Source organism: Periophthalmus magnuspinnatus, chromosome 4 (genome assembly GCF_009829125.3).
Source record: "Periophthalmus magnuspinnatus isolate fPerMag1 chromosome 4, fPerMag1.2.pri, whole genome shotgun sequence".
Taxonomy (NCBI): Eukaryota; Metazoa; Chordata; class Actinopteri; order Gobiiformes; family Gobiidae; genus Periophthalmus; species Periophthalmus magnuspinnatus.
Genome location: NC_047129.1, coordinates 32,414,088 through 32,435,321, shown reverse-complemented (window position 1 = coordinate 32,435,321; position 21,234 = coordinate 32,414,088). Strand labels below are relative to the sequence as shown.

At 43.9% G+C, this 21,234-nt stretch overlaps 1 protein-coding gene across 1 annotated transcript in view; it reads right to left on the bottom strand.

The window, feature by feature from the left end:
• dennd1b (DENN/MADD domain containing 1B) overlaps positions 1–21,234 on the bottom strand; it is a 248,526-nt gene that overhangs the window by 114,702 nt on the left and 112,590 nt on the right. Inside the window, exons 5-8 of the mRNA XM_055221560.1 lie at positions 19,945–20,064; positions 8,655–8,724; positions 4,306–4,386; positions 3,929–3,988 (exon numbers count right to left, since the gene is read on the bottom strand). Of these exons, the coding sequence (XP_055077535.1) occupies positions 3,929–3,988; positions 4,306–4,386; positions 8,655–8,724; positions 19,945–20,064 (331 nt within the window). The remainder of the gene's footprint in view (positions 1–3,928; positions 3,989–4,305; positions 4,387–8,654; positions 8,725–19,944; positions 20,065–21,234) is intronic.

Here is a 21,234-nt window from a genome sequence, read left to right as displayed (position 1 = left end):
TTGTGTTGTTGTTTTGTTACTGTTGTTGTTTCTGTTGTGTTGTTTTGTTACTGTTGTTGTGTTGTTGTTGCTATTGTATTGTTTTGTTGCTGTTATGTGTTGTGGTTTTGTTATTTCTGTTGTGTTGTTGTTTTGTTACGGTTGTTTGTTGCTGTTGTGTTCTTTAGTTATTGCTGTTGTGTTGTTTTGTTACAGTTGTTGCTGTTGTATTATTTTGTTATTGCTTTTATTGTTTTGTTGTGTTGTTGTGGTTTTGTTATTGCTGTTGTGGTTTCGTTATTTCTATTGTGTTGTTGTTTTGTTATGGTTGTTGTTGTGTTCTTTTGTTATTGCTGTTGTGTTGTTGTTTTGTTACGGTTGTTGTTATGTTCTTGCTGTTGTTGTGTTCTTTTGTTCTTGCTGTTGTTATTGTTTTGTTGTTGTTGTTGTTTTAGCAGGGTCTCGGTTGCTATGACGACAAGTTTAACGTAAAGGTTCCATTGTTCAGCTCCAGGTCTGTTTTGGAGACTGGCTCTGGTGAGTCGAGACGCGGTCGAGTGACTGAGCGACGCTGTCAATCAAACCCGTCGCTAACGCTAGCGGGAAGCTAACGACTTCGGGGAAAGAAGACGCAATTTTTACAGACACAAAAGTGAAATAAAAATACAAACATCTAAGACCAAAATGACGAGTGTGACGGCAGCAGGGACAGAGAGAGGAGCGACGGATTTTCAATAGAAAGTGAATTGAAGCCAGAGTCGACGGAGCGCGGCGGCTAGCGGGTTAGCTACATCCATTTACGCGTACAGTCTATAGTCACTGGTCTGTTCTGGCGTCTGACTGTAGGATTCTCATATTTATTTACACGGCAAATTTAAAACAACTCGAACCGACTGAAGCGTTTCACGTAAAAGTCGACGAAAAAACAAACACAAAACGCAGGAAAAAAAACACCGCGATGTCCCGTCTCAACTCCGCGACTTCAACAAACGCGACGCACAACGACGCTAACAAACTCCGCGCGACCAAAGCCGAAGATAAACTGAACAAGTGTCATTTATTAAACATTAGAAGCGAAACCTGCGTCGCTCTCAGTGTAAACAACACCTCCCCGTAGGTCCTGACGCGTCCTCGCCGTTCTCCGCTCCCTCTCGCTCTTATTCCGCGTTTTCCTCGTCTCGTTTTTCCGCTGCGGTGTTTGCAAAAGCGCGAGTGAAAGTGGGTTAACTGGCTGCGCATCAAGCAGACTGCGTGAGCTCGAGTTTTTTTTTTCCAAACAGAGAGAAAGAGGCGTTTTTTGAAATTCACAAAGAGCGAGGCGCCATTAATGATTCACAAACTTTGATTGTTTTCCAGAGAAGACGCAACAACCCGACCACAACCGCCGAGACTTAAGACGGTTTTGTTTTTTGTTATGTTCAGAAAAATACGTGGAAAAAAAAAGCTGCTCGTCTCCATGGAGATGAGAGTTCGAGGGTTGGGACGAGCGATGGTTTTAAAGGCGACGTATTTCACGACTTTCTGATCAATGTTCTGATGTTTCTTCATCACAAACAGACCTGGAGTTGTGTTTTTGTTTCATTCACACGTTTAACACACACCGAGTTCATCTCTCGAACTCAAAACACTCCGTTCCACCTTGTGATGTCATCGTGTGGTGACACAGGAAGTGCTCCGCTGTGTTTTTAAACTCCACACACCTTCATTTATAGAATCATTTGGATCATTTCAGTCGCTCTCCTCACTCTCTCTTTTCCTCGCTCTCCCTCTCTTTCTCTCTCCCTCTCAGTCACTCTTTTTCTCTCTCCCTCTCTCTTTCCCTCTCTTCCTTCTCTCTCCCTTTCCCTCTCTTTTTCTCTCCCTCTCTCTCTTTCCCCCTTTCTCCCTCTCTCCCTTTCAGTCACTCTTTTTCTCTCTCCCTCTCTCTCTTTCCCACTCTTTTTCTCTCTTCCTGTCTCACTCTTTTTCTCTCTCCCTCTCTCTCTTTCCCACTCTTTTTCTCTCTCCCTGTCTCACTCTTTTTCTCTCTCCCTCTGTCTCTCTCTTTTTCTCTCTCCCTCTCTCTATCTTTCCCTTTCTCTCGTTCCCCCTTTCTTCCTCTCTCTCCCTTTCAGTCACTCTTTTTCTCTCTCCCTCTCTCTCTTTTCCTCTCTCTCTCTTTTTCTCTCTCTCTCTCTCTCCCTCTCTTTCTCACACACAAAACCAGTGACAACAACAATAACACAAAAACAAAAGTTGTTTATGTTTCAAACTGCAATTTTGAGTAAAACAAATATAAAAATAAACATAGAAATGATATTTTAACAAACAGAAAGATTCAGCTGTGATTAGTTTTCAGACCCGACCACCACAAACACAACTCAAAGGAACTGTACGACAACAACAACAACAACAACAACAACAACAACGACAACAACAATTTACTGTTAAAGGTTCCACATTTCACAGAACTGCCCCTGTGACATTTGATCCATGTTCTCGTCCTGTTTCCTCCTCAAAATCAAACCTGGACTTGTGTTTTTATTCACACGTTTGAGTCGCACAAAAAACACTCTGTTCCACCTTGTGATGTCATCAAGTGGGAGTTTTCACATTCACAGACATTTTATCTTTAGTTCAGTCGAGAAGAAATGAAACAAATGATTCTAGAGAAGAAAGAGAGAGGGAAGAAAGAGGGATGAGAGAGAGAGGGATGGAGAAAAACTGAAAAAGAGTGAGAGGGAGTAAAAGAGAGAAAGAGAGGGAGAAAGAGAGGGAAAGAGTGATGAGAGAGAGGGATGGAGAAAAACTGAAAAAGAGTGAGAGGGAGTAAAAGAGAGAAAGAGAGGGAGAAAGAGAGGGAAAGAGTGATGAGAGAGAGGGATGGAGAAAAACAGAAAAAGAGTGAGAGGGAGAAAGAGAGGGAAAGAGAGAAAAGGAGAGTGGGAGAGAGAGAGAGAGAAAGAGATGTAGAGTAAGGGAGAGATAGAGACGGGGAGAGAAAGAGAGGGAAAGATAGAGAGAGAAAAAGAGGATGAGAGAGAGAAGGAGAAAGAGAGAGAGAGCACGAGGCAGGGAGAGGGAGGGAGAGAAAGACAAAGGGAGAAAAAGAGCGGGAGTAGAGAGGGAGAAAAAGAGACAGACAAAGAGAAAAAGAGCAGGAGAGAAAGATAGAGAGAGGAAGAGGGAGAGAGGAAGAAAGAGGGAGAAAGAGAGAGAGAAAGTTAGCGAGAGGGATGAAAGAGGACAGCGAGGGAGAAAAAGTGAAAAAGAGGGGGGAAAGAGAGGGAAAGACACAGAGAGAAAAAGAGAGCAGGAGAGAGAGAAAGGGAGAGGGAGAAAGAGACAGAGGGATGAAGGAGGACAGAGAAAGGGAGAAAGAGGAAAGGAGGGATAATGAGCGAAAGGGAGAGGGTGATAGAGGAAGAGAAAGGGGGAGTAATAAAAAAGAAAGAGAAGGAAGAAAGTAACGAATAAAAAGAGGAGAGATAATCCTTATTATCCAAATGATTCTAGTGAAGGTGTGTGGAGTTTAAAAACACAGTGGAGCACTTCCTGTATCACCACACGATGACATCACAAGGTGGAACAGACTGTTTTCAGTTTGAGAGAAGAAAACATCAGAACAGATCAGAAAATAACGTAGTATGAGCCGTTTAATCACAAAAACACTGAACGCGATGGACGATTTTTTGTTTTTCGTGTCATAATTTGGCGTTTTAGTTCAAGACGATCGTCCAATCAGAGAGCAGAATGAGCGTCACGTGACTCTCTCATTTAAAGTTCAAATCCAGTCGTTTTAAAGCTAAAATCCCTCTCTCTGAAGTATAAACAGTTCCTTTGAGCCAGTTTTTTGTTGTTATTTGTTAAAAAAAATCCCAGAATCAAAGCCAGAAGAAGCCGGAGTTTTTGCCCCACAGCGAGGGGGGCGGAGTTAGTCTCATGCGGAGGGCGGGTCACGTCGACTCACCGGGAGCTGGTTTGGTCCGAGCTGTGGAACGTTCCCGGTGGATATGAACAGCTCCTGATTCTACAACAATCACAGGTTTGAGACACAGGACGAGGCACTGCTCTCTCTCTCTCTCCATCACCTGTCCCCGCCCCCTCACCTGGCCCCTCCCCCTTCACCTGGCCCCTCCCCCTCTCCTCACTTGCTCCTCCGCCCAGTTTAATGAAGTTGTTCCTCAGCCTGAATCATTCTTAACACACTATTTGTCCATTATCTTTGTCCATGTTTTATTTAATTAAAGTGCAGTTATTATAAAGTCTTACTCTCCATCCCTTGTGGTTCCAGTGTGTAAAAAGTACTCGGAAGTAAAAGTACTTTCCAAAGTACAGTGTACGTACCACGCTCAGGTTGACTGGGGTGTAGGGCTTGGGCACGGGCAGCTCGTACAGAGACTTCAGCAGGTCGTTCAGGTCGTTTTCCTGAAAAGCAAAACAAAAAAAACGATTTAGTTCAAAGCGACACGTGACTCTGACGCTGTTTTGTCGTGACGACGTTTACGCCGACGTCACGTCCCACTGGACGCTGCAGTTTTCTAACACGGACGACAGCGGATTTGTTTCTTTTATTAAGTCGTTTTAGATGAATGTTGTGATTTAAAATGTGCAAATTATAAAATAACGATCCACAAGTGTCAGAGATTATAAATATAAACACAATATGTCTCTTTAATGACAGAATTCTGAAAGTGATTCTCTGCTGTTTTGCTTCTCGACTTTTGTTTCTCTCGACTTTTGTTTCTCGACTTTTGTTTCTCGACTTTTGTTTCTCGAATTACGTTTCTCGAATTACGTTTCTCGACTTTTGTTTCTCGACTTATTTCTCTCGACTTACGTTTCTCGACTTACGTTTCTCGACTTACGTTTCTCGACTTACGTTTCTCGACTTACGTTTCTCGACTTACGTTTCTCGACTTACGTTTCTCGACTTACGTTTCTCGACTTACGTTTCTCGACTTACGTTTCTCGACTTATGTTTCTCGACTCATCTCTCGACTTCGATTTGTTTCTCAACTTTCTCTATTTGTCGACTTCGACATAATCTCTCACCAATCTATAACTCCATCCTCAGACACAAAGGAAACAAAGGAAACAAAGAGAACAATAGATTGAGGCAGTAGGGTCATTAAAGGTTGAATGGAGGCTATTAGAAGAAGAAGAAGAGTTTGAATTTGACCTGTGTGTGCCCAGTCTGCCATTTTGTTTGTGTATCGTGTCTTTTTTGTTATGTCACTAATGTTAAAGTGACTTCATTGTGAGACACTCGACTTTCAGCACTGACTCTGTGTTTGTTCGTCAAGATTTTGTCGCGTTATTGTAAGATTTGTGTCGTAGTTAAACTTAATCTTTGTTACTCTTTGGTTCAAACCCTGCACTTTACCTTTTGTTTGAATATTTTAGATCCGTTTAGTTCTACCCTTTACATTCCTGAACATTAAATTACTTTTGACTTTACCTTTTTTTTTTTCCTTGGCTGTTTTTTGTCACTTCCCCGACACTACACGAGCTGGATCGTAACACAAATTATGATTCTCAAAGTCAGTTTTCCATTAGATTTTCATTTTACCCCTCTCCACTAAAAATATTCTGTAATCTAAAGAAAGTCAAACGCTCGTATTTATTTATTATGTATTTATTTATTTATTTATTTATTTAATTAAAGGGGCAATGCACATTAATCAACATTACAAAAAAATGTAAATGTGCCCGAGTTAGCTGACTAAAGCAAATTTTCATCGGTTTTCCCCAGGCCAGATGTAACAAGGCAACCTACAATTAAGAGAACATTTCATATCAAAAACATTCAAAGATCAGAATTAAACATATTGAACGACAATATAATGTGGACATAATTAAAAATATGTACATTTACAGATACCTATTTACAATCAATGCTCACAAGACTGAGTTTCCACAAGCCATTTTTTGTCATTCTTTTTAAATGAGAATGATGGAGACTCTCTAATGGCTTCACTGTTCCACTGCTGGGAGCCTTTGACTGAGAAAACTGCCTGACTAAAGGCTGATCTTCTGTGAGGAATAACACAGTCTGCCCTCGCTGCTCCTCTGGTCACTCGGCCCTCACTAGATCTAAACTTTACGAAATCACCCAGTGACGGCGGGCAGTGCCATGTTTGATTTTATAGACCAAGCAGATGTTTTTAAATTTAACCAAATTATTCCAGTTCAGTAAATTGTATTTATTATGTATTTAATTATTTATTTTTATTATGTATTAATTTTATTTATTTATGTATTTATTGTATTTATTTATTCTTATTATGTATTTATTGTATTTATTTATTATGTATTTAATTATTTATTTTTATTATGTATATATTTTATTTATTTATTATATTTAATCCTTTGAAATCCTTTTGAAAATGACATAAAACATTTCCAAACTGTTGATTTAAACATGTCCCTCGACGTTTCATTTGACGTCACTGATTCCAAAACGTTTCTTGGATTTTTACAGGAATTCCAATGGATGAAAGTGAAGGAAAAAAAAAAAAAAAATTGACAAACAAATCGATCTGAACTTCAAATGTGATTAATGGATTTAATAGTTTTTTTTATGTCCCTTTAAGTGAAATGTTTCTGTCTCGTTTGTGGCTGTAAATTTCACATCATCGTCCTCGTTCTGTTAGTACAACCTGCACAACAGTCACTTTATCTGTGTGTGTGTGTGTGTGTGTGTGTGAGCGTGTGTGTGCGTCGTGCGCACACACACGCTCACACACACACACGATTTGTTTTCCAGTAAATCATCAGGAAGAAGGCACACGCGTCGGATCAGCCTTTGGTGTGTGAAATGTCAACATTGTTCCCGCTAACAACGGGATCCGGAGCCGAGCCAGCCCCAGACGGAACGCCGAAGAACAGACTGCGGTTTGAGCAGAAAAGAAGAAGAAAAAGAAGAAGAAGAAGAAGAAGAAGAAGAGATGTGGGAATGTGGAACCAGAGCCGGCGTTCAGGAACAGTAAACGCACTCCTGATTTCTCACTCTAAAATCTTGATCTTATTTTTGAATCCGAGACGTTTAAACCGAAGGAAAAGTTGAGGTAAAAGCGGAGCCTGTCACGATAAAACGGTTTGAAGATCTGGAGATACATGTCTGCAGAGAAATATGGAGATGTTACGACGCAGCTCGGCCAGGGTCAGGGGGAAAACAAGAAACAGATGGAGAAATAAAATGGTGAAATAAAGTAGTAATTTAATGAACAGGAAAGGAGCAGGTAAGTGAACATGAATGAGCTCAGATGTTTACAGCGCATTAACTAAGAAAAACAAATAAAAGCCAAAGTGAGAGTCTCAAAAACATGAGTCACACAAACTCCAGAGACAACTCAGGTCGTTTTCACTCTGCCTCTGGTCGACATAAAAGAGCATTGTCTGTGTAAAGTCGTACAGGTCTGAACCACAGCAAGAGATGAAGTTTTAAAGGTGAGTCTGGGTCTGTCTGCGCAGATGAACCTGGGTCTGTCTGCGCAGGTGAGTCTGGGTCTGTCTGCGCAGGTGAGTCTGGGTCTGTCTGCGCAGGTGAACATGGGTCTGTCTGCGCAGGTGAGTCTGGGTCTGTCTGCGCAGATGAAGCTGGGTCTGTCTGCGCAGGTGAACATGGGTCTGTCTGCGCAGGTGAGTCTGGGTCTGTCTGCGCAGATGAAGCTGGGTCTGTCTGCGCAGGTGAACATGGGTCTGTCTGCGCAGGTGAGTCTGGGTCTGGGTCTGTCTGCGCAGATGAAGCTGGGTCTGTCTGCGCAGATGAAGCTGGGTCTGTCTGCGCAGATGAAGCTGGGTCTGTCTGTGCAGATGAAACAGGGTCTGTCTGCGTAGGTGAGTCTGGGTCTGTCTGCGTAGGTGAGTCTGGGTCCGTCTGCGCAGATGAACCTGGGTCTGTCTGCGCAGATGTGTGTGTGTGTGTGTGTGTGTGTGTGTGTGCGTGCAGGGCTCTGTCACTCAAAGCTCGTTGTCATAGAGATAAGTTCGTTGCTCAGCTGATGGACTCACACGTGACTCGCGGTGTTTGTGTGAATGATGCCGTGTGTGTGAACAAGACCGACCCAAAAGTGAAGTAAAAAGAACTGAATCTAGAGCCAGTGGGGGGCGCTCCACAGAGCCACTAATGTGAGGAAATGACCTAAAACTAGAGAGACATACAGACAAAACAAGCACAAAGACACAAGGACAAACAGAAAAAGACAAGCGGCCAAAACGGTCACTCTAAAAGGGCCACATGTAAAATAAATGCAACTGCTTTTTTAACTCGTTCATTAACTGTCTCTGTATTTATTTCATATTTGAGTTACAAATATTGCATATACATTTCCGTAGATGTAAAAATATGTCTGTGTAACTGTATTTCCTCAAAAACTGACATTTTAAGACAGTCAAACCGTTTAATTTATCTTGTTGTGGGCCACATAAAAAGACGTGGGGGGGCCGCATTTAGCCCGGGGGCCTTGAGTTTGACACGTGGGCTCACACAAACGGGACATGGGGAAACGGACAGGACTCAACCAAACACAAAACAACACAGACAGACAAGAGGAAAGAGAGGAAAGCTTCGGCTGTAACAGTCATAAACGATAATATTTAAACTACTTTATGCCACCGGTACAAAGCAGATGAGTTTATGCAGTGATTATAGTGACATATTTATATAAAAGTGGATAAAAACACTTCCATACCTGGTGTTTGGTCAGGTAATCCGCCAGTGTGTTCAGCAGCTTGTAGAAGATTTCAAACCAGGGGAGGTAACTGCAAAAAAAACACAAAATAATACAACTTAATGAACAGTTTAGCATTTAGTTTATGTTTTTAAAGTGTCCATATCACACTGTTTTTGTCTGATTTGTGTTATAATGTCGTTTCCTCGTCACAAACAGACCTGGAGTTGTGTTTTTTTGTTTCATTCACACACATTTAACGCACAAACTCTACACATTTAAGCTGAGTTCTTCTCTCAAACAGAAAAACACTCTGTTCTACCTTGTGATGTCATCATGTGGTAATACAGGAAGTATCAGAGTTTTGGATTTATAAAAAGCCAAATCAACGAATGTCTTTCTGATCACAGTCCCTTTTATCGCTCACGTCACAGTTTGCAGTTTCTACGGAGACCCACAGATGACGGAACGGAGAAGAATATTTACAAAATAAAAATTATATTATCTTGAAGCAACGAGATATTAGCTTGAGAGAATGAGAAAATTATCTTGAGGGGACGAGAATTATCTTGAGTGAACGAGATAATTATCTTGAGGGAACGAGATAATTATCTTGAGGGGACGAGATAATTATCTTGAGGGGACGAGATAATTATCTTGAGGGGACGAGATAATTATCTTGAGGGAACGAGATAATTATCTTGAGGGGACGAGATAATTATCTTGAGGGGACGAGATAATTATCTTGAGGGGACGAGATAATTATCTTGAGGGGACGAGATAATTATCTTGAGGGGACGAGATAATTATCTTGAGGGGACGAGATAATTATCTTGAGGGGACGAGATAATTATCTTGAGGGGACGAGATAATTATCTTGAAAGAACGTGTTTTTATCTTGAGGAAACGACATAATTATCTTGAGGGAACATAATTTCTACACATATGTTTTCACAAGGGCACCAGATATTTAACTTAAAAAAATAAAAACACTATCTCATTCCCTCATGATAATTAAGTTGTTCCCTCAGATAATATCGTGTGTGAACGTGACATCATCTCGTGGCCACACATTAATATTATCCTGTGCCGGGCCGTGTAGTTCGCGTGACATTTGAGACGTTTTAAAAGTCCAGAAATGAGATTATAATCAGACTGAGGCGTTTGAACGAGGCCAGCGAGGGAAAGTGGGGGAATTTCTGACAATAAAACATCATTAAAACAAAATAAGAAAAACATTTGGACTGATTTTAGGCCCAGACGACATGAAGACGGAGGAGCTCATCAACACAAACCGATTTAAAAGTTCCGCACGTTCCTCAAGTGTTTCGTGACGTATTTGTTACAGCGTGAGGGGTGAGCTACTACAATTGTGTGGAGTTTGCATGTTCTCCCTGCGTCTGTGAGGAGTTTGCGTGTTCTGGATATTTCTAGAATTGTCAAACTTAAAAAAAAAACAAAAAAAAACAACCTGAAATAAAACACTTGCTTTACAAAAACATTCTGGGTTTTATTCTCATTAAAATATCGAAAATGCAATAAAAAACTGTTTGTGTGGTTCACGTTTTATCTACTTAAAGACACATTATGTAACTTTCCCGGCGGGGGATCTGTCAGCTGCTGGTCTCATAAAAATGTCAATGCTTTGCCTGGAATATTCCACAGTGGCATTAAACATATCTGTCATTTATTTATTCAACTGCGGCCATTTTATTTGACAAAAAGTACTTGGTTTTGGCGTCATCTGCAGAGATTAGTAAACTGTAGCTATTGATACTTTTCCGTTGATATCGCACTGGGAGGGGGGGTTCTGCATGTATGTCTATGGTAGGACGTTTAGCGGTCTTCGTAATGACACAGTGCGCGCATTAGCAAACACAGAATGGAACTTTTTTTTAGCTTGTCTCATAATAAAATAAAATAAAAAAATGACTTAAGCAGCACATTTTCAGGAGTCTTTCCGTCGATCCGAGCGTTCGTTTTCGCGTTTAAAAGTTCCGATTTTCAACCAAAAAGTGAGAGCGACAAACTGAAAAACCGTCGGCTAACGCTAGCTAGCTTGTGACTGTGAATTTAACGGTAAAGATCCAGCTCTTTCTGTTCAAACTGCGCTAAAACAAAGCTCAGATTAAAGTGCGATTTGAGCCACAGAGCTTCAGACAGAGCAGAGCCTCCGGTTAGCTTCAAGGAATGTTGATGCCATCAGCTGCAAAGTATCAGTTTTATGGAACATTCCGGGCCAAACCACAACAGAGAAAGTTCTGGATGTTCCTCCTAAAAAAGTGACACAGCGCAGCTTTTTATGCGTCAGGATCAGTTTCACTTTCAGTCCGTTGGAGGTGATTAAAACGTTTGGAACGACAACCGCGGGCCCGTTTAAAAAACATAACCTGAAACCGCGAGACTTAATCACGTCGCCTTTTAATTCGCCGAAGACCACTGCGGCGAAATCCCATAATATGCCCCGCGCCGTTCCCATGGCGACCGCGCCGAAGAATTCCCCTCCATAAAAGTCTCCGAGGGATGCTCCACTTTACAAGCATGTTGCTCCCAGATGCACGGGCCGCGCACAAGCACAACGCGACACGGCTCCGGCTACGCTTCCCCGTCTCCCCGTCTCCTCGCTTCCTTCCCCTCTCGCTCCTCCCTCCTCACGTGTCTCCCTTCACGCCTCCTCCTTCGTCTCTCCTCTTTGCTTTCTCTTCTTCATAACAGACGAAGATACGACCGGCTATAAAACTTTGAACAATACTTTTTAAACGTGGTTCATCTTTCGCGGTCTCGCTGTTTCACGGATTTTTTTTGCGCAATTTTCCACGCTTTTTTACACCGTCTGAACGTGCATTGTGTCGTGCGTCCTGATTGGCTGTTGGACTGTAGACCATTGTGTCGTGCGTCCTGATTGGCTGTTGGACTGTAGACCATTGTGTCGTGCGTCCTGATGTGTCGTGCGTCCTGATTGGCTGTTGGACTGTAGACCATTGTGTCGTGCGTCCTGATTGGCTGTTGGACTGTAGACCATTGTCCATCAGTCTCCTTCGTTCAGACAAATTTACATAAACGTTGTGTCGCAGTGTGACTCTGAAGTGCTGTACGTTTGCGATTTGTTTTCTCCCCGACAAAACCCACAATGTCGATGAAACGTTCTGCACCGACAAAGACGCCGACGAAGGTTTGAACTTTGAGAGAGTTTAAACGAGAGAGAAATGTGAGAAAATGTTAACCCCTGTGTGAGAAAAGTGTATAAAGTGTGTGGTGAGGGGGTTTTACAGACAAAAACATATATACCAAATGTTCCGTAGTATAAGTCGCACTTTTTTTCATAGTTTGGCCGAGGAAACTTAGATATGATTGTGAAAAACATGTTTTTTTCTTCATTATTATGCATTTTTTGGTTTGTGCGACTTATACTCTGGAAAATACGGTAATAATTGTAAAAAATAAAGCTGATACTTCGTGGATTTCGCCGATTATTTTGCGATTTGTTTTCTCCCCGACAAAACCCACAATGTCGATGAAACGTTCTGCACCGACAAAAAACACCTGCGGTCACACCCGAAAGGTCGAGGAAGACGCTGACCATCGAAGAAAAGGTTGGACGTCTGGACACGCTGAAGAAAGGTGGAAGTTCCGTGGCTGTAGGGGGCGCCATTACGGAATAAATGAATCTTCTTCTGTATAAAAGTACATTTGTTCGAAAAAGTTGGAGTAAATGTTGATTTGTACACTGGCAAAAAATTAAATAAAATTACACTTACAAATTTCGTTTTACACTTAACAATTTTGTTTTAAAAGGAAAAGTATGCTAGCTAATGCTAACATGTCGTTTTCTGAAACACTTTTGTTGCCAAACTGACTTTTTCTACTCAATTTACGCGGGTATAAATGTATTTTCACATAAAGGTCACGTTCTGTCTGAATTCGGGTTTAGCTCTTTTATCGTTTACCGACCAGTTTAGCCGTTGTCACAGTAACCCCCGTCCCTTTAGCCCCGCCCCCTGCTGCCTCCAGCCGCTGCGCTCACGAATCTTTTTGGGACAAAGTCGGCGCAACGAACGTCGAACGAATGCGGAACGTTTCATCGACATTGTGGGTTTTGTCGGGGGGAGAAAAACAAAATCGCAAACGTACAGCACTTCAGAGTCACACCGCGATCCGACGTTTATGTAAATTTGTCTGAACACATTCTGTCTTTTCAACTCTTTTTTTTGCACCGATACTTGCTCAAATATAGCTCCGATACGACTTTTAGCGTCGATTAGCGTTTGATTTCTGATATTTCGGAAACCCCGCGCACACAACCGTCCCCCCTGCCTCCATTTCCTCTCCTCCGCTCCCTCTTTCCGCCAACACAACCGCTCCCCTTATGTCATGCAAAAATAAAGAATGAACATTAGCAATTCACTTCGCCCGGCGTGTTTGTGTATCGTTCCTCGCACCATAAGTCGCCAGCATCTGCCCCGCACCGCCGCCTTTTCTTTTTTTTTTAAACAAACTGACAGAAACTTGGCCGCTTCCTCTGCGGTGGACCCACGCCAAGGCCCGCTCCCTCGCTCGCCGCTTGGCATAAAAACCCGCGTCTATGTTTGTTTTTAATATTATGCAATCAAATAACCATATTCCAACGCGGGGTCGTGACGAGACGGTGAATTTTTAGTGGGGGTTTGGAGTTTCACATGCATTTTTTACGTCGGTATCGATAATGAGGGGAGACGACGGGCTGAAACATGAAATAAACAGTAACGCGCATTAAAGCTTCATTACGAAGCACAGACCCGGGGGTTAAAATGAGGATTCTGACGCTCTTATTCTCCAGCTGACAGCGAACGCGCCTCCTTTAAAGTGTCGCCGGAGCGTTTCGGGTTATTCCGCGAGGCCAGAAGACGCTCGGGATCATCGGTTTGGGCTTCAGGGTGAAACGTAAGGATCGGTGGGTTAAAGTGCTCGATTTACGCTCGTTTCTAATGTTGTTTCCTCGTCGCAAACAGAACCTGGAGTTGTGTTTTGTTTCTTTCAGTTAGCGTTAGCATTTAGGGGCTTACACGCAGAGCTAGCTTAAAGGCGCACGTCCGATTGAGGCGCTTGAGACACACGCGCGACTTCAAAACGCACTTCAAACCTACAAATATCGGGCGTATTACGGAATCGTCGAGCCTCGACCAATCGTACGTCAGGATTCAGGACGGTGCGGCAGAAATATAAAAAAACGAGAGGTTAGCGTTAGCATTTTGGGGCTTAAACGCGGAGCTAGCTTAAATGCACGCGTCCGCTTGAGGCACTTCCTGGTCTAAGCAGAGGTGACAACTTTATGGTCCCAGGTCTTCAGCAGCTCTCAAAGCTCTCGTTAAGTTCGTCTGGAGCAGAGACAGACGGCGCGCTAATGTACGCTAACATACGCTAACGTAAGCTAACCTACGCTAACGTAAGCTAGCTGGACTTTTAATGTTGTTTCCTCATCACAAACAGACCTGGAGTTGTGTTTTTTGTTTCATTTTCACATGTTTAACACACAAATCCTGCAGATTTAGGCCGAGTTCTTCTCTCAAACTGAAAACACTCTGTTCCACCTTGTGATGTCATCATGTGGTGATACAGGAAGTGCTCCACTGTGTTTTTAAAGTCCACACACCTTCATTTCTAGAATCATTTGGATCATTTCAGAGCTGGAATTACTTTTTGTCCTTAGCAACTTTCTTCCTTCCTTCCCTTTCTTTTTTATTACCGCCCCTTTCTCTTCCTCTATCACCCTCTCCCTTTTTCTCATTATCCCTCCATTCCTCTTTCTCCCGCTCTCTCTGCCTCTCTCCCACTCTCTTTTTCTCTATCAGTTTCTCTATCAGTTTCTTCCCCTCTTTTTTTCACTGTCTTTTTCTATCTCTATCTTGCCCTGTCTCTCTCTGTCCTCTTCCATCCCTCTCTCTCTCCTGCTCTCTTTTTCTCTATATATATTTTCTTCTCTTTCTCCCTCTCTTGCCCTCTCGCTTGCTTTCCCTCTCTTTCTGTCCTCTTCCATCCCTTTCTCTCTTCCACTTTTTTTTCTCTATTCGTTTCTCTATCTTTCTTCCCCTCTCTTTTTCACTGTCTTTTTCTCTCTCTCTATCTTGCCCTCTCTCTGTCCTCTTCCATCCCTTTCTCCCCCTCTCTCTCCTGCTCTTTTTCTCTATATATATTTTCTTCTTTCTCCCATTTTCTCTATCTTTCTTGCCCTCTCGCTCACTTTCACTCTCTTTCTGTCCTCTTCCATCCCTTTCTCTCTCCCACTCTTTTTCTCTCTCTCTCATCACTCCTTCTTTCCTCTCTCTTTCTTCTCTAGAATCATTTGAATCATTTGATCTCGACTGAACAGAAAAAGTCGCTGACTCGCTCCTGTAAACGTCACAAAAAAGTCAGGGAACGGGATAAAAAAGGGGAGAAAGAGGGAGAAAGAGAGAGAGAGAGAGAGGAGAGACTGGTTGTTTTACCTGTAATGTTCCACACTGCGGCATTAAACCCCTCTGTCTCCATGGAAACAAACAGGTGACGTCAGGTTAAGTCATAAAAAAAAAAACCTGTTTTCAAAGAACAAACAGCTGAATAAACGGCAGATATGAGTTTAATGCCACGCTTTGGAACATTCCAGGTTAAACAGCGACGTCTCTATGGCAGCGGGTCCTGCACTTAAAGGTTACACAGTTCACCTTTAACTTTCAATTTCAAAATGTTTTAGAACTTTTGGAAAAACTGTGACATTCAGATGAATAACTGACTGTGCAGCATCAACAAATCTCTCTCTCACTCTCTTTGTTCTCTCCATCACTCCTCCACCCCCTTTTCTCCCCCTCTCTCTCCTCATTCTCCTCTCATTTTCTCTTTCTCTCCATCTTTGTTCTCTCCTTCACTTCCCCACTTTACCTTTGTTCTCCTTTCCCTCTGCCTCTCCTCACTTCGCTTCCTCTCCCTCCGCTCTCCCTCCCATTCTTTCTTTCTCTCCCCCTCTCTACGTCCTTCTCTCTCCCCCTCCCATTCTTTCTCTCTCCTTTCCCCCTCTTTCTCTACTTCTGTCTCTCCTTCCCCCATCTCTCTCTTCTCACTCCCCTTCCTCTCCCCCTCTCCCTCCTGTTCTTTCTCTCTCCCGCACCCCCTTCCCCTCCTCCCCTTTCTCCCTCTCTCTCTTTCTCCCCCCCATCTATCCTCTCCCCCCTGTTCTTTCACTCTCTCTCTCTTCTTCTCTCTCTTCCTCCCCCCTCCTATTCTCTCTCTCTCTCTGAGCTGTTTTAAAAGTAAAAGTCTAGTCTCCCTCTTTCTCTCTTTCCTTCTCCCCCTCCCTTTCTCTCTTCCCCCCTCTCTCTCCCTCCTGTTCTCCTTCTCCCCCCCTTCCCTTCTCTCCCCCTCTCCCTCTCTCTCTGAGCTGTTTTAAAAGTAAAAGCTCAGTCTCTCTCCCTCTCTCTCTTTCCTTCTCCCCCTCCCTCTCTCTTTTTCTCCCCCCTCCCCTCTCTCTCTCCCTCTCCCTCTCTCTCTCTGAGCTGTTTTAAAAGTAAAAGTTCAGTCTCTCTCCCTCTCTCCCTCTCCCCCCCTCTCTTTCTCCCCCTCCCCTCTCTCTCCTTCCTGTTCTCCTTCTCTCCCCCTCCCCCCCCTCTCTGAGCTGTTTTAAAAGTAAAAGTTCAGTCTCTCTCCCTCTTTCTCTTTCCCTCTCCCCCTCCCTCTCTCTCTCCCCCCTCTCCCCCTCTCTCTGAGTTTTTTTAAAAGTTAAACTTCTCTTTTCTTCTCACACTTCATCGCTCAGACGTGTTTGTGTTTTAGTAAATCCTCTGATACAGACTCATCCATCACCTCCTCCTCCTCCTCCTCCTCCTCCTCCTCCTCCTCCGCTCTCCCCCAGACCCCCCGCTCCTGCTCTCCCTGAAAGTTAAAGCCACACTCTGGACCATTCTCCACGGAGATCGCCGCTTTATGCCAAGGTCAAGTACTACGTGACATCACACAGGACTGCCACGATTACAGCCAGGATTCAGTCAATTCAATACAATAAGCACAAGTACAATGACAAAACAAAACAAAACAAAACATCCTTTTAATGTAGTATTTTTTTGTCCAAAAGTTACACACTGTGGCTTTAAATTAGACGCACACACTTTCATAGACTTTGGCTCAAACTCGTCACCTCCTCGTCATAATTAACTTCACGTTTGGACCTTTTCCCACCTCTCTCAGTCTCTGCGTCTCTGCGTCTAAATCAGTCTCACTCGCACCTGCGGCTCTCGTTCCGCCGCGCACTTTAACGGCCGCTTCACTTCAGGGGTCAAAGGTTAATCACGGGGAAGGAAGTGTCCTCGGGCGACCGTATAAGGGCACGCTAACACGCGCGCGACTTCAAAATGCACTTCAAACCTACAAATATCGGGCGTATTACGGAGTCGGCGAGCCTCGACCAATCGTACGCGAGGATTCAGGAACGGTGCGGCAGAAATATAAAAAAACGTGAGGTTAGCGTTAGCGTTTTGGGGCTTAAACGCGGAGCTAGCTTAAATGCGCGCGTCCGCTTGAGGCACTTCCTGGTCTAAGCAGAGGTGACAACTTTATGGTCCCAGGTCTTCAGCAGCTCTCAAAGCTCTCGTTAAGTTCGTCTGGAGCAGAGACAGACGGCGCGCTAATGTACGCTAACATACGCTAGCCTAAGCTAACCTACGCTAATGTAAGCTAGCTGGACTTTTAATGTTGTTTCCTCATCACAACAAAAACACATTCACACATTTTTAACACACACACACGAGTTCTTCTCTCAAACTGAAAACACTCTGTTCCACCTTGTGATGTCATCGTGTGGTGATACAGGAAGTGCTCCGCTGTGTTTTTAAACTCCACACGCCTCTTTCTCTCCTCCCTGTCTTTCCCTCCTTTCAATAGCTACTTTCTTCCTTCTCTTTTTTTAATTATTCCCTTTTCTCTTCCGCGATCACCCTCTCCTTTTCTCCCATCTTTCCCTTCTCTATCCCTCTTTTTCTCCTCACTCTTTTGCTCTCTCTCTTTCTCTCCCTCCCTCCCTCTCCCTGTCTCGTTCTCTCTCTCTCCCGCTCTCTTTATCTCTCTCATCTTTCTCTTTCTCTCTCTCTCTCTTTTCACCTTCTGTTTTTCACTGATCAAAACTGTTAAATAAAATACTCAGAACAAAATGGCCACCGTGATGGTTGAGTAAATGTGGATTATTATTATTTTTTATTTATTTATTTCCTCCTCGTCTTTCTCTCCTCCTCCTCTCTCCTCCTCATCTCTCCCCATGCTCCTCTTTGTCTCTCCTCCTCCTCCACGTCTCTTTCTCTCCCCTCTCTTCCTCCTCCTCCTCCTCATCTCTCCCAACCTCCTCCTTGTCTCTCTTTCCTCCTCCACGTCTCTTTCTCTCCCCTCTCCTCCTCCTTGTCTTTCTCTCCTCCTCCTCCACGACGACAAACACGAATATATATATGTGTGTGTGTTGTGTGTGTTGTGTGTGTGTTGTGTTGTGTGTGTGTGTTGTGTGTTACCTGAGCAGACACACACACACTCTACATCCTTGTGTGTGTGTGTTGTGTGTGTGTTGTGTTGTGTGTTGTGTGTGTGTGTGTGTGTGTGTGTGTGTTGTGTGTGTGTTGTGTGTGTGTTGTGTGTGTGTTGTGTGTGTGTTGTGTGAGTGTGTTGTGTGTGTGTTGTGTGTGTGTGTTGTGTGTTACCTGAGCAGACACACACACACTCTACATCCTCATGTGTGTGTTTGTTGTGTGTGTTGTGTGTGTGTTGTGTGTTACCTGAGCAGACACACACACACACACTCTACATCCTTGTGTGTGTGTGTTGTGTTGTGTGTGTGTTGTGTGTGTGTTGTGTGTTACCTGAGCAGACACACACACACTCTACATCCTTGTGTGTGTGTGTTGTGTGTTGTGTGTGTGTGTTGTGTGTTACCTGAGCAGACACACACACACTCTACATCCTTGTGTGTGTGTGTTGTGTGTGTGTTGTGTGTTGTGTGTGTGTGTGTTGTGTGTGTGTGTGTGTTGTGTGTGTGTGTTGTGTGTTACCTGAGCAGACACACACACACTCTACATCCTTGTGTGAGTGTGTTGTGTGTGTGTTGTGTGTGTGTGTTGTGTTGTGTGTGTGTGTTGTGTGTTACCTGAGCAGACACACACACACTCTACATCCTTGTGTGTGTTGTGTGTGTTGTGTGTGTGTTTGTGTGTGTTGTGTGTTACCTGAGCAGACACACACACACACTCTACATCCTTGTGTGTTGTGTGTGTGTGTGTGTTGTGTGTGTTGTGTGTTACCTGAGCAGACACACACACACTCTACATCCTTGTGTGTGTTGTGTGTGTTGTGTGTGTGTGTTGTGTGTGTGTGTTGTGTGTTACCTGAGCAGACACACACACACACTCTACATCCTTGTGTGTGAGTGTGTTGTGTGTGTGTTGTGTGTGTGTTGTGTGTGTGTGTTACCTGAGCAGACACACACACACTCTACATCCTTGTGTGTGTGTTGTGTGTGTTGTGTTGTGTGTGTGTGTTGTGTGTTACCTGAGCAGACACACACACACACTCTACATCCTTGTGTGTGAGTGTGTTGTGTGTGTGTTGTGTGTGTGTTGTGTGTGTGTGTTACCTGAGCAGACACACACACACTCTACATCCTTGTGTGTGTGTTGTGTGTGTTGTGTTGTGTGTGTGTGTTGTGTGTTACCTGAGCAGACACACACACACTCTACATCCTTGTGTGTGTGTGTTGTGTGTGTGTTGTGTTGTGTGTGTTGTGTGTTACCTGAGCAGACACACACACACTCTACATCCTTGTGTGTGTGTGTTGTGTGTGTGTTGTGTTGTGTGTGTTGTGTGTTACCTGAGCAGACACACACACACTCTACATCCTTGTGTGTGTGTGTTGTGTGTGAGTGTGTTGTGTGTGTGTGTGTGTGTTGTGTGTGTTGTGTGTGTGTGTGTGTGTGTTGTGTGTGTGCGTGTGTGTTGTGTTGTGTGTTGTGTGTGTGTTGTGTGTTACCTGAGCAGACACACACACACTCTACATCCTTGTGTGTGTTGTGTGTGTGTGTTGTGTGTGTGTGTTGTGTGTGTGTTGTGTGTGTGTGTTGTGTGTTACCTGAGCAGACACACACACACTCTACATCCTTGTGTGTTGTGTGTGTTGTGTGTTACCTGAGCAGACACACACACACTCTACATCCTTGTGTGTGTGTGTTGTGTGTGTGTTGTGTGTTGTGTGTGTGTGTGTTGTGTGTGTGTGTGTGTGTGTGTTGTGTGTGTGCGTGTGTGTTGTGTTGTGTGTTGTGTGTGTGTTGTGTGTTACCTGAGCAGACACACACACACTCTACATCCTTGTGTGAGTCGACAGAAGCCAAATCTCTGTTTACTGTCGATGTCGGTCAGAACGAACGTGAAGTTCTGTCCCACCTGAGTCTGAGCCCCCCTGAGGACAGAGAGAGCCACAGAGTCACAGAGAGCCACAGAGAGAGTCAGAGAGTCACAGAGAGAGACACAGAGAGTCAGAGAGAGCCAGAGAGAGACACAGAGAGAGTCACAGAGAGAGCCACAGAGAGAGCCACAGAGTCACAGAGAGACACAGAGAGAGTCACAGAGAGCCACAGAGAGAGCCACAGAGTCAGAGAGAGCCACAGAGTCACAGAGAGACACAGAGAGCCACAGAGAGAGTCAGAGAGAGCCACAGAGTCACAGAGAGCCACAGAGAGAGTCACAGAGAGTCAGAGAGACACAGAGAGAGTCACAGAGAGTCAGAGAGACACAGAGAGAGCCACAGAGTCACAGAGAGCCACAGAGAGCCACCAGAGAGCCACAGAGAGAGTCAGAGCCACAGAGAGCCACAGAGAGAGTCAGAGAGAGCCACAGAGAGCCAGAGAGCCACAGAGAGTCAGAGAGAGCCAGAGACACAGAGAGTCACAGAGAGAGTCATAGAGAGTCACAGAGAGCCAGAGAGAGTCACAGAGAGCCACAGAGAGTCAGAGAGAGCCAGAGACACAGAGAGTCACAGAGAGCCACAGAGAGTCAGAGAGAGCCACACAGAGTCAGAGAGAGTCAGAGAGAGCCACATAGAGTCAGAGAGAGCCACACATAGTCAGAGAGAGTCACACAGAGCCACAGAGAGTCACAGAGAGTCACAGAGAGCCAGAGAGTCAGAGAGAGCCACAGAGAGTCAGAGAGAGTCAGAGAGCCACAGAGAGTCAGAGAGAGCCACACAGAGTCAGAGAGAGCCACACAGAGTCAGAGAGAGTCACACAGAGCCACAGAGAGCCACATAGAGTCAGAGAGAGCCACACAGAGTCAGAGAGAGTCACAGAGAGCCACAGAGTCACAGACAGTCACAGAGAGCCACACAGAGTCAGTTTTGTGATACAGAACCTTTAACAAATAAACATGTATTTTCTTTATTTTCTTTTTTGTCTCATCAAACTTTTTATTTCGATTCCTGGGGTGGAGCTTCCTGTTGATTTTCTTTTCTATGATGTTTTTATTTGTACACGATTAATTTATTTTTATTATAATGAGACGTCTTTAAACTAGAATATCTGGAAGTAAAAGTAGATTTTTGTTGTTTTTCTTCCTAAAGTCTCTAAATATGAGT